Below are 13,909 nucleotides of genomic sequence, written 5' to 3'. Positions count from 1 at the left end.
AAGGAGGAGGAGCACCCGCAGCATCATATTGTGTTCCGTACGTGTTGCACTGTCAACCATAACCATAAGGTATGTGACGTTATTATTGATAGCGGCAGTAGTGAGAACATTGTTTCCTTAACAATGGTTCAAAAATTGGGGCTTAAAACAGAGAAACACCACCATCCATACAGAATTGGATGGATCAAGAAAGGCTTAGAAACGCGAGCAACTGAAACCTACACTGTTCCGTTCTCAATTTGGAAAACATATGCAGAGGAGGTGCGTTGTGATGTAGTCGACATGGATGCATGCCATATGTTATTGGGCAAACCATGGCAATTTGATGTCGATGCCACTCACCGTGGTAGAGACAATGTGTATATTCTATACAAGAATGATCAGAAGATTGTTTTGGATCCGATGAAAGAAGCCGAATTTCCCAAAGGAAATTCAGTTATATTGATCAACAGTGAGGAATTTATGGGCGAAGTAACAACTGCCCTGAAATCTTTGTTGTTATGTGCAAGGGGGAAGTAGTTAAACAACCTCCTTTTATAGTACCAACAATAGTGCAGCCATTACTGCAGAAGTTTAGTGAGTTGGTGCCGGAAGACTTACCTGATAGTCTCTCTCCCATGAGGGACATTCAGCACCACATTGACTTGGTGCCTAGGGCGAGCCTGCCAAATCTACCACTTTACCGAATGAGTCCCAACGAGAGTCGGATATTACAAGAGCAAGTGGAAGAGTTACTACGGAAAGGGTTGATTCAGGAGAGCATGAGCCCATATGCCGTTCCGGCCTTGCTAGTACCGAAGAAAGATGGCAGTTGGAGAATGCACGTTGATAGTCGCGCAATTAACAGAATTACTGTCAAGTACAGATTTCCCATTCCATGGTTGGATGATATGCTGGATATGTTGGCGGGATCGAAAGTCTTCACCAAAGTGGACCTCAAGAGTGGATACCATCAGATCAGAATCCGCCCTGGGGATGAGTGGAAAACAGCGTTCAAAACAAAAGAAGGCCTGTATGAGTGGTTAGTCATGCCATTCGGATTATCCAATGCGCCAAGTACTTTCATGCGGTTGATGAATACCATTTATTGGTCGATTTGTAGTTGTTTATTTCGATGATATTCTGGTTTATAGTCAAACAGAGGCAGAACACCTTTTGCACTTGAGAGAGGTATTAACAGCTTTGCAGAAGAATAAATTGTTCATTAATCTGAAGAAGTGTAGCTTTGTGACCCCAAGCCTAGTATTCCTCGGCTATGTGGTTTGTAGTGATGGCATTCGAGTAGATAAGGAGAAGGTGAGGGCCATTCGGGAGTGGCCTACGTCGAAGAATGTGGGAGAAGTACACAGTTTCCATGGCTTAGCCACGTTCTACCGAAAGTTCATCAAGAACTTTAGTAGTATTATGGCTCCCATCACAGAATGCATGAAGAAAGGAAAATTCCAATGGAGAGGGGAAGCTGAGATCAGTTTTGCCTTAATCAAGGAAAAAGTCAACAGCCCCTTCCAGATTTTGAGAAGCTATTTCAGGTAGATTGTGATGCCTCAATAGTGGGAATCGGAGCAGTTCTATCACAAGAAGGAAGGCCAGTAGCGTTTTACAGTGAGAAGCTGAGTGAAGCACGCAAGAAGTGGACTACCTATGAGTTGGAATTCTATGCGGTGGTGCAAGCTTTGCATACATAGGAGCATTATCTTATCCAGCGAGAGTTCATGTTGTTTACAGATCACCAAGCACTGAAATCCATTAACAATCAAAGTAGTGTCAATCGGATACACGCGCGATGGGCGGCTTATATCCAGCGATTCATTTTCTCGCTAAAACACAAGTCGGGCCAACAGAACAAAGTTGCAAATGCACTAAGTCGGAGAGCAGCTTTCTTAGAAACTATAAGGGCTGAAATCACAGGGTTCAAATGCCTAAAGGAGTTACATGAGGCTGACGAAGATTTTGGCCAAGCCTAGGCAGCATGTAAAACAAGCCAATCCTTTAAAGGGTTGCACATGCTGGAAGGATTTCTCTTTAATGACAATCAGTTGTGTATTCCACAGAGCTCTTTGCGGGAGCAAGTGGTTCGTGAATAGCATGGAGGAGGATTAGGACATTTAGGGCGTGATAAGACGCAAGAGCTGGTAGAAGAACGGTATTATTGGCCACAACTCAAGCGTGACATGGTGAACCATGTGCGGCGGTGCTCAATCTGCTAAACTAATAAAGGCCAATCTCAGAATACTGGTCTTTACACACCGCTGCCTATTCCAGATGCTCTATGGGAGGATTTATCCATGGATTTTGTTCTAGGGTTGCCGAGGACGCAGCGAGGAGCAGACTCTGTTTTTGTGGTGGTCGATCGATTCTCCAAGATATCCCATTTTATTGCATGCAAGAAGACAAACGATGCAGTCCAAATGGCCAATCTATTCTTTAAGGAGGTGGTTCGTTTACATGGGGTGCCACAGTCCATTACCTCAGATCGTGACACCAAGTTTTTATCTCACTTTTGGTGGACTTTATGGAAGAGATTCGATACCTCTCTTAATTTCAGTAGCACCAGTCACCCCGATGGCCAAACAGAGGTGGTGAATAGGACCCTTGGAAATCTAATTCGCTGTATTTCAGGAGAGATACCAAAACAGTGGGATCTTGCTCTTGCCCAGGCAGAATTTGCTCACAATTGCATGGTTAACAGGTCCACTGGCAAATCCCCATTTGCAGTTGTGTATTGTTGTCCTCCAAAAGTTGCTTTGGATTTGGTTTCCTTACCGAAGTTGCCGGGGAAGAGCGTCGCTGCAGAGAAAATGGTTGAGCACATTAAGACCATTTAGGAGAGTGTCAAGAAACATCTAGAGGAAACTTACGCCAAATACAAGGCCGCAGCTGACAAGAGACGAAGGAAAAGAGTTTTTGAAGAAGGAGACTTGGTTATGGTGTATCTAAGAAAGGAGAGGTTTCCAGTGGGAACATACAACAAGCTGCAAGCCAAGAAATATGGTCCGTACCAGATTCTAAAAAAACATCAACGACAACGCCTATGTGATTGATTTACCTACTGACATGGCCATTTCTTCTACCTTCAATGTGGCTGACATACAGGAATATTATCCTCCAGATTCGGGTAACTCGGGGACGAGTTCTTTTTACGCAGGGGAGACTGATGTAGAACAGCTCGCTCACGATTATCTGAACATACAGGATCATCCCAAATCAGGGAGGCTGAAAAGGTAAGGAGAATAGAAGGAAATAAATAAATAAGGAAAAATCAAAAGAATCATCGCAAATCAAGGCGGCTGAAAAGGTAAGGAGAATAGAAGGAAATAAAAAAATAAATAAGGAAAAGTCAAAAGGGGATTTGGTGTAGTTGTCAGCAATAGAAGATATTATTCTCCATTGCAAGATTTAAGAAGGATTCTACTCCATCAAATCTCAAATTTCCCCTTTAATATTATTTCACGCATACTTTCTTTTTTTATTTTATTTTTGACTTGCCTATATAAAGGCAAGAGATGTAAGTCTACAGACATCATCATTATCAATATAATTTCAGTTTCTCTCTTGTGAGTGTGTTCTTTGTGAGTTCAAGGGTTTAACCCTGTTCTTTATCGTTTCCGCTACGTTAATGTAGAATAGCTCCCTCACGATTATCTGAACATACAGGATTATCCCAAATCAAGGAGGTTGAAAAGGTAAGGAGAATAGAATGAAATAAATAAATAAGGCAAAGTCAAAAGAATCATCGCAAATCAGGGAGGCTGAAAAGGTAAAGGAGAATAGAAGGAAATAAATAAATAAATAAATAAGGAAAAGTCAAAAAGAGATTTAGTGTAGTTGTCAGCAATAGAAGATATTATTCTCCATTGCAAGATTTAAGAAGGATTCTACTCCATCAAATCTCAAATTTCCCCTCTAATATTATTTCACTCATTCTTTTCTTTTTTTTTCTTTTTTTTTTTTTTTTGACTTGCCTATATAAAGGCAAGAGATGTAAGTCTACAGACATCATCATTATCAATATAATTTCAGTTTCTCTTTTGTGAGTGTGTTCTTTGTGAGTTCAAGGGTTTAACCCTGTTCTTTATCGTTTCCGCTACATTAGGTTGCTTTTCTTATTGGGATGAAGGTTTAGAGTATAAGCTACGTAGTTGCTAATATGACAACTACAAAGTGGATTATCCCTAACAGATGTATAATGGGCACAGAGGTGGAGTTAGTGAACTCAGGTTCGTGTATCGGGTGCAGGTTTATATCCACGTGTCGGATGTGTCAAATCCCCAAACAAAAAGACACGTGGATACTACTAAATATTTATATTATTTTATATATTTATTTTATATCTAGGTAAAATAATGTCTTTATGTAACATACTGTGCAATATTGGCATTTCACTCATTTTTGAAGCAATAATACAATAAAATTGAATTATTGGACATGATTTTTTTAGCACATGTCCAACCAAAAGTGTCGAACACATATCCCATACCATGTTGGATTAATGTGTGTCAGACACGGATACGTCGCCTACTATTGAAGAGTCCATATAACATAGATATGCACTGTAAGGTGTATTCTATATTTTTTCTTTGCGGAATTCGTATGGTTTTGCCAGAATAGTGTCACAGGCCCACAATTTCTCCAATACTCTAACCACACCCATCTGGCAAAGGCGTTGTCCCTCCTTGTGACAAGACCATGGTCATGCTAACTCCCGCACTCACTAGTACCTCGTGCTAGTGTTGTACTGGCCCTCGCCTTCACTCTGGTTTGCACATTCACACACACTTGGTCACTTGGTTGGCAAGAGGAATAATATACTTCTATTACTACTCAAATATATGTTATACAAGGGGACTTGGGATCCTGTGATTGACTGGTTTGAGAAGAGATTGGCGGGGTGGAAGAAGCAATATTTGGCGACGCCCGGGGGGGGTGTTCAAGAGCACTCTCTCAAACCTTCTCACTTATTTCCTTTCTATGTTCCAAATTCCGTGTTCTATTGCTGAAAGGATCTAAAAACTTCAAAGGGACTTCCTGTGGGGCGGAAGGGGCGAAGAGTTCAAGTACCACCTCGTCAAGTGGGAGCAAATTTGCAAGCCCTTTAAGTTGGGTGGCCTGGGCATTAGGAGGCTGGTCCCCTTTAATAGAGCTCTCCTAAGTAAGTGGCTGTGGAGATTTGGTAGGGAATGACGCCACCCGTGGAGGAGGATTGTCGCATGTCGTTATGGGGAAGAGAGAGGTGGGTGGTCTTTCTGCCCAGTCTCTAATGCAGGAAAGTTGGCGTGTGGAAAATTATTCGGAAAGGTTGGGACGTCTTTTCCTCTCATATCAGATTCAAAGTGCGGGATGGTAGATCTGTCCGGTTCTGGGAGGATCTATGGTGCGGAGACCAGCCGTTGTCTTGCTCTTTTCCCAGACTTTTTAGAATCGCTGATGATAGACATGCCTTTGTAGTTGATTTCTATCAGCTTAATAGTAGTGGGATTACATGGGATGTGCGCTTTAGACATTCTTTTCAGGATTGGGAGATGGATAAGGTTTGCGCTCTTATGGATATGTTGTATCAACAGGAGGTAGGTGGCATAGGTGATGATGTTCTTCTGTGGGTTCCCTGTACCCATGGACGATTCGATGTCCGATCCATGTTTCTGTGTCTTTCCAACTTTGCTGGTTTTGATTTACCTTGGAAGACTATTTGGCGCTCTAAGGCTCCCCTTAGAGTGGCATTCTTTGTTTGAACTGCTGTTTGGGGTAAGATCTTGACATTGGATAACCTGAGGAAGAAATGCATTATCATTGTCAACCGGTGCTGCCTATGCAAAAACGATGGTGAGTCTACGGATCATCTACTCTTACATTGCCCCGTGGTGCACGATCGCTGGAATCTTATCTTCGGATTATTCGGCATTTCTTGGGTGATGCCTCGGTCCACAAGGGGCATGATTAAAGCGTGGAGGGGATGTTATGTGGGGGGTCATGCTTGTGATTGTTGGAGGACCGTTCCACATTGCGTATGGTGGTGCATATGGAGAAAGAGGAATAACAGATTTTTTGAAGGAAAGGAGGCGCCTACGGCGACTTTGAAACTTTATATCATTTGCTCCATTTTCAGTTGGGTGAAGGGGACACTGCTTTTCTTCTGACAATGTTGTTGATTTCTTGGACTCACTGGGTCCATAGGTTCCTGTTTTATTTTTGGACATGGGACGCGTTCCCCTTTTGAACGCTCTTTTTAATGAATTTTTTCTTATAAAAAATAATATATATGGTGTACAAGGCTCTCTCACTCCTAAAGCTTGTTGATTACAAATGACGCATCCTCTTCTTATATAGACACCCTATCTACCTTCTAAAACTTTCTACATAAATGTCCTACATATTTACACTACAAAACTATCCATTTTTCTAGAATATTCTAGAACCAACTAGCTTCTACAAATTCTCCAACATTCTAGAATCTCCCAACTTTCTCCAACACTCCACAATCTTCTGGAAGATTCTAGAACTCTACTCTCCTCATGCCATGCAAACGCTATATAGAGTCCTCAGCGCGTCGCCCCTGAGGTGCAGCCTCCCTCCAAGTTGGTGGGGCGTGACAATGGGACCTCAATTCACTTGCGGATGACGTTGGAGTTGGGATGTAAGAGGACATAAGAATTTGCAGCAGTGCATCTCACACTAAGGCGCTGAAATTTGAAGTGCTGAATATATTAATCTGTAAACTTGTTTGATATTGAATTAATTTTAAGCGCTGGATTCATTAAGATTGTTTGTTAAATGCAAAAGCTGAAATCTGAATGTTGTATCTATTACATTTTTGCCTTGAATATCTTCTACACATAATATTATGATAAAAGATATTATATTAAAACATAAGCATATAGAGCCCTAGCAGAATAAAGCAACTTTTGAAGAAATCTTAAATTGAAAAGCATTGGAAATGAAGAAACAGGTGTGAATGAGCATATTAATAACTCATCAAAAAGAGATACCTTTAATGTTCTAAGCTGTATCGAGTTACCAAGAATACCCATCAGACGATTGAGCAGCTCCTTTGATATTTTTCCATGGCTTGCCTGCTGCAACCATCCAAAAACAAATAAGGCAAAGTTTCTTTCTAAAAGCTTCATGTTTAGAAAGAGGAGAATAAAAATGTAAGAGCAAGAATAATCCCATCAAAACAGAAATCCAAGAATTAAATGGTTATGTTATTATTCATCATTACCGCTAGTCTAGCAACTTTAGCAAGCTTCTGCTTTACTTCATGTGGTAATCTCCTTTTTACCGCCTGGGACGAAGTATCTGCATCTGGAACTTCCATAGTAGGTGGTCTTGCTGCTATTTTTTTAAGAAGGAACAATTAATCAATTCATGAGGAACTTTTTCACATTATCAACAATACATATCATAATTCTCAAAACAACAGTTGGACATACATTCTACAACCATCTTCTCCAACTCCTTGATAGCCTTTTCAAGTGTTGTACTTTTTGGCCGGACACTAGAACCTTCCCTTCTATGCATGACTGGAGCCTTCTGCATTGTTTTAGATACAAAATCAATCTTAGCAACATAAATCGTAAAACGCATATATCCACGTGAGTGATAGGAATACTGAATGCAAAATATAACTTATAAGCACAATAGTGTAGAATATACCAAATTCTGCTTGTACATCGGACATTGATGCAAAAGAACTATGATTCATACTATGTATATGAATACATATTAAAAACATGGGAAGAATTAAATGTAAACATAAAAAGGAATTAAATGGAGTAATTTTTTGTGTATTAACATCGTAAGAAAGCATCTAAAGATTTTCTAACCAACTAATGCAGTCTATGAACAGCTCAAGAAAAGCAAGTCTGAAGAAGAGAGATCATGGAAATTTGTTCAAAAGATATGCCCGCTTGGACCCCTCCATATTCAAGTTTACCTCTAATAAAATCTTATTTTATGCTTTTTGAGTTAATTTGTTTTGGTTTAGTCTTATATATGTTACAATATTTAGGAGTCAAGGCTGTTCTGACAATATATATATCTGTATATATGTATATATATATTTGCAATTCAAACTGTAACAGCAATACATGGGTCCTATTTTGGGTCAAGTTATGGTATTGGGCCCATAGTTGTTAAAGGCTCAAGGCGCACAAGGCGCCATGGTATCCTGGAGCCTGAGGCGCAAGGTGAGGCATGGGCCTGACTTAAGTGAGGCGCAAATTGAAATATATTACATCTGTAGCCAACAACAAAAGCTAGCAGCAATATAAAGCTTACAAATACAATAAGCACTATGGCCAAGCAGCAATACAAACTCTAAGTCTCTAACAAAATATCCAGATGCAATACAAGCAACCCAGCCAAGCAAACCAAGTACAATAAGCAGCTACCATTTTTGGAGAAAATAATAAATCATAAACCAAATACAGTAAGCAAAGTAGCAAACCAAACCCTTAAGTTGAATAGTTAATAATCAGCCACCTTTTCTGGATAAAATTATAAATCATAAACCAAATACAGTAATAAGAATTGCAAACCAAATGCTTAAGTTCAATAGTTAACAAACTTAACATACTAACATAAAATAAAGAAATAAACAAGAAAACGGACGAAAAAAAAAAAAATGATTTTGAAGAAGAGAGCAGCTGCCAAGGGAAGAGGAGGGGGGGAAAAAGAGAAGAAGCAGAAGTGCAGAAAAGATTCTGCAGAAGAAGAACTGACTGATTTGGGTTGGGTCCGTTGGGAATTGGTATAATCAACTTTTATTTTATTTTTATAATTCCTCTTATAGAATTTCACTGTTAGTAAACTTTCACTTTTATAGAATTTCACTGTTAGTAAACTTTCTATGTTAGAGAATCACTGTTAGTAAACTTTCACTTTTATAGAATTTCATTGTTAGTAAACTTCCACTGTTATAGAATTTCATTGTTAGTAAACTAGTAAACTTCACTTTTATACAATTTCAATGTTAGTAAGCTTCCACTTTTATACAATTTGACTGCTAGGAGATTATTACACACAAAAACAAACAAGCGAGTTGGGAAATTAAAAAACAAATGACTCTTCAGTCAGGCGCGCCTTTCTTGCGCCTTGCGCTTGGTGCGCCTGCAACAAAGGCACGAGCCCAGGTGCAAAAGGTGCACCTCGATGCACCTCACACCTTTAAAAACTATGATTGGGCCTATGTAGTTTTTTTTTTTTTTGGGTTGACGATGGTTGTGGTGTATGGCACACCATAATTCATCACCGGGCACATGCAGTCCCCCCATCCCACATGCACCGGGCAGTTACCTTGAAAATTCCCTAGGGTTAGCATTTTACTAGTCAAAATTTCTAAATTTCTAAATTCCTAAATACGGAGTCCGAGCCCTAATAAATTTAGAATTACCTATAAGTCTGTACAAAACTACAAGTATTTCTAAATTCCTAAATAAGGTAACTTTCAGGAGCTTTTGAAGCTCTCTCTGGACAGTGTGAAGTCATTCTAATTCCAAGTATTGAGCATAAGTGAATCAAGCTGTCATGCCTAAATTACCTACAAGTCTGTACAAACTACATGATGCTTTCAAATGAATGGTAAACAAGATAAGGTAACTTTCAGAAGCTTTTGATGCTCTCCTGGGACAGTGTGATGTCATCCTAATTCCAAGTCTTAAGCATAAGTGAATCTAGCTGACATACTTAACTTATCCCCCTTTTTATTTGCTTTTGTTTTTTGAACCATATTAACCTGCAAGTATACCTTATTGAACATTTTCTTACGATTTCAGAAGATTCAGTTTACAATCTTTTTCTTTGCCGAGAATTCAATTATAGCAACTCAAAACTATAAAATAAATAAGAGATAATCTAACAGAACAGCCATCAATTTGTTTAACTTTACAACCTAAAAGCCTACCGACCTAAACCTTTCCCAACTACAGAAACTTCCTCCTTAAGACCTAATACCTTCAAAAAGGTTGCTGTCCGCCAATTCCAGCAACCTTTCTCCTGAACTTCCAATGATCGAACACTGCCATTTCCAAACCCTAGCCATCCACAAGCCCAAAAGCTTCTGGCCCCTTACTGAAAGCTAAATCTATAAACTTTCGTAGCCTAAGCTCACCAAATATTCAACTGCATGCAGCATTCCCCTTCATTAACAAGATGCTACCGTACATCAATTTGACATTGTAGTCTGCAGAAAATTGTCTTTTGAATGTGATTTTATTAGTCAACTCAGGAATGAGTTTAACCAAAAGAGGTCTCAACCTTCGAATTTCTACAAACTTGTACAGCTCTAATTGATTCAGATATTTTAGTTCTCCAAAGCTTATAAAATTAATCTTGAATTTTACATGATGTCAAGGTGAAGTAGAGAACAAAACCTAATACACACAATTGCAAAGGAGTTGCACTTGGACTGCACTACTAGTTACATTATGAGTCCACATCTCAACCACCTCACTGTACTGACTTAACCCATGCTTCATCAAAAATATCTATTTCTTTATTATTATAAGTTATTTGCAAGTTTTTTCAGCCATTCAAAGTATGAGAATGTATTGCACACTTAAAATGCAAATTAGACTGCAGAAAAAGAAATAAATAAAAATAAAAAAGCAAAAATAAGAAAGTTGCAGGGGAAATGAGGAGATTGAACTTGGTTAAAGAATGATTCATTGGTATGTTCACTAAAATAAATGAAATAAAATTGTACTACACAATCGGGGTCCTGAACTTGATTTTAACATATTTACTAAGCACACAGAAATCTCTACAGTTGATATGGAGAAATTCAACTTTTTACATTTTTCAGCCTCGTGTTATCTTATATTTCTTTTTTTGTGCAATCATTTTGACTAAAAAATGTGTAGTACTACCTCTGTCCCATATTAGTAGTCCACTATTCCATTTTTGGATGTCCCAAATCAATCGTCCCCTTGGAAAAGTCAAAGCAAATAAATGTCATCTTTCCATCATTGCCCTTTATGTTTTCAAAAAAATTCAAACTTCGTAATATATATATTTAAACTAAAAGGTACAAATTAGTAACTTTAAAAGGGGACAATGCGTTAATGGCATGTCCCCTTAAAAATTTCAAAAGTTAAACATGGACGTCTAATACGGAATAGAGGGAGTAGTAGTGTTGCAAATCATGCCTAGGTCAAGTGTAGAAGGAAACTTCACTTTATACCTTCATTAACACAACTGAATAAAGTATAAAACCTACTTAACGCTTGTTTTTATCCTGAAGACTTGAGTATTAAAGGCCTCAAACGAAAAAAATTGCACGCCAGGCCCAGGTTTAGCATTGCCATCCCAGGGAACAGTCCCATCAAATAGGAATAATAGTGTGACAGTAAAAGCAGATAACTGATCACAAAACGATGTACATATGCTAACTCTGTGACCCAGAGAAAATTGTTTAGTGTGCAGAGAAGTGGAGTTAAAACAGATGGCTAAATACTGATGGTCATACTATCACACAACTTGACCCCAAATTTTCTACTAACACTACAGAAAGAATTTACTTCATAGAGATTTGAGTGGCAAAGGACATGCAATCAACAATTTGAACACCGATTGTAGCAAAAATGAAGAAAGTCCAAGCTTATTTTCTACATTTTATAATTGAAAGTAACATTCAAGTGATAAAGGCTATTCACCAATGGACAACTGAAAGCCACATAAGAGTTTAATCAACACAGAATAAGAATATCAAGATCAAACAAATATTTGGATAATATAACCTAGAGATCACAGATATATCCATGTTCCTAAGAGTAGCTCCTGCACAACCTCAAATTGATCCACAGGGGAGTAGACCATCAACCTTAAAGGCTTAAACTACAGTACACAGAAGATAACCATAAGGTATATCACAAGTAACAGGAAATGACATAATAGCTAATTAAAATTAGTAAACATAAATTGACACCGCCCTTTGGCACAATATGGAACCTCTCATTACCACCCGTTCTTTTGTGGGGTCCTATCATGATAGCTAGGCCCCAGCCTTTCCTCTCCCTGTGGTGATATTCTTGACACATCAGAAAGTCTTAAGACAAGTCCTAGGGTTATCACTTGCAGCAATGATTATGAAAATGAATATTAAAGAAAGCAAATTTGAGACATCACAAGTGATAAATTAAAATATCTTGTGCTAAAGTCAAGCAACAATCAGTGCCTTATAATGCTTCAAATGGAAATAAAATACCAAAGTTCAAACCTACATTAAGGCAAAGTTTGACGAATCAAATTTTGCTTACCTAAATATACAAAATAACAAATTGCTTAAAATCAAACTAAATCAGGAAAAGCACATAGCAACCATTCACAACATCTCTAGCACACAACAAAATGGAATGAAAACACGGAAGGGAAAAAAGAAGTGAGAGAACTACTCACCGTAGTTTGCATGGAATACTTGCCCTCTGGAACATTAATCTCAGGCTGTTCAAGAATACCATTTTTTTCTTTTCGCAGAACTACTTGTTCCAACCCATCAACGTTGTTCGATAATCTTCCAGATTGAGGTTTGACTTGTGCTAAAGTACTTTTCTCATGCGATCTCTGATAGGAAGGATCGTTAAATTCACTAGCATCTTTCAATTTGTTAATGTAGTTTTTAGATAAAAGCACTCCTGTCTTCTGCATGTCAATATCCTTTTCCCCCACTAGAGACAAAGCAGCATCACCATTTGACACTTTTGAAAAAGAGGGATCTAATGTAGTTTTATTATAACCAGATTTCTTTTTAGAAGATATTACAGCAGCATTCATCTGATTATGAAATTTCACATCGTCAGAATGTTCAACTGGTCCAGTAATACTCTGAGAGTGACTAAAAGAATTCTTCCCAGCCAATGGCAGTGACCTTCCAGCAGCCTTTTTCCCTACTTTTGCAGGTCTATTTGTTAGGTTACCATCACTATTCTCACCACAGCCTTTTGCCAAATCCTTTTTTCTCCGCTTCTTCGGTTGCTCGTGAGGCGACGAGATAGGTTCATTGCTAGGAAAATGGAACAACTTGCATTAGGAAAGAAAAAAAATCCAAAACAAATCCACTGATCTAATAAGACCATCTGGATTGGGAACTCATTGAAGACTGTATTACATAACACAAGACAAATATAGCTTTCACAATCTAACCATACAAATTTCCCAGAAGCTAAAAGAATTTAAGATAGTGAAACAAATCAAGTTTAATGTAAAGCAATGTACAACGAAAAAGAAGCTAATAGGTAAAAGTGGATTTTTGATACCATCAACAATGAATAACGGATTCTACCCTGATCACTTCAAGCACATTTTGAACAGTTCAGCAATTTTAAGATAGCTAAGGAGAAAAGGTATAAATCCATCATTGTACTGTCAACGATAACGATAACGATGACGATGACTCACTCCCTGTTTTTTTATATTTACCATCCCATGCATTGCGAAAAGATAATGCAATTAATCTGCTGTTCTTGTTCTGTTGCGTCACTCCTGCAGTCTTATTTATTAACAAAAACAGAGAATAAAAAAAGGAAAGCTCCAGATGCCAACTCAAATATTTATGATATATATATATATGTTGAGGAATTAAAATATTAAAGTCACACCCTCTCTAACAGCTTAAGCTTTTAGAGTAGATGGTTGTTAACATGGTATCGGAGCCAAAGGTCTCGAGTTCAAACCTCACTGCCACCCTGAAAATTAAAATTGAAAAACACGCGCTGGACCAAAAAGAAGGTCACACGTGAGGGGGCGTGTTGAAGAATTAAAATATTAAAGTTACACACTCTCTAACAACTTTTAGAGTAGATGGGTGTGATTCTAGTGAACAATATATATGTATATCTTCGATCAACATTTATCTCCATAAGAACTACAAATCTCAAGATAACCCAAATTAGGTCGCATCCGAGTAACTGTTCCTTGA

The 13,909-nt window shown here is 38.3% G+C and overlaps 1 protein-coding gene across 6 annotated transcripts in view; it reads right to left on the bottom strand.

Moving 5' to 3' along the window:
* LOC132273664 (ubinuclein-1-like) overlaps window positions 1-13,909 on the bottom strand; it is a 30,271-nt gene that overhangs the window by 5,728 nt on the left and 10,634 nt on the right. Inside the window, exons 5-8 of one of the 6 annotated variants that reach the window (XM_059774658.1) lie at window positions 12,391-12,994; window positions 7,428-7,527; window positions 7,217-7,329; window positions 6,984-7,070 (exon numbers count right to left, since the gene is read on the bottom strand). In XM_059774658.1, the coding sequence (XP_059630641.1) occupies window positions 6,984-7,070; window positions 7,217-7,329; window positions 7,428-7,527; window positions 12,391-12,994 (904 nt within the window). The remainder of the gene's footprint in view (window positions 1-6,983; window positions 7,071-7,216; window positions 7,330-7,427; window positions 7,528-12,390; window positions 12,995-13,909) is intronic. The other 5 variants (XM_059774661.1, XM_059774659.1, XM_059774662.1 and 2 more) reach the window with 5 other exon arrangements.

Source organism: Cornus florida, unplaced genomic scaffold, assembly GCF_030987335.1.
Source record: "Cornus florida cultivar Cherokee Brave unplaced genomic scaffold, ASM3098733v1 CherokeeBrave_3.0.0_Hap2_Chr09, whole genome shotgun sequence".
Classification (NCBI taxonomy): Eukaryota; Viridiplantae; Streptophyta; class Magnoliopsida; order Cornales; family Cornaceae; genus Cornus; species Cornus florida.
The sequence above is the reverse complement of the archived record's forward strand: the minus strand, read 5'-3'. Positions and strand labels throughout refer to the sequence as shown.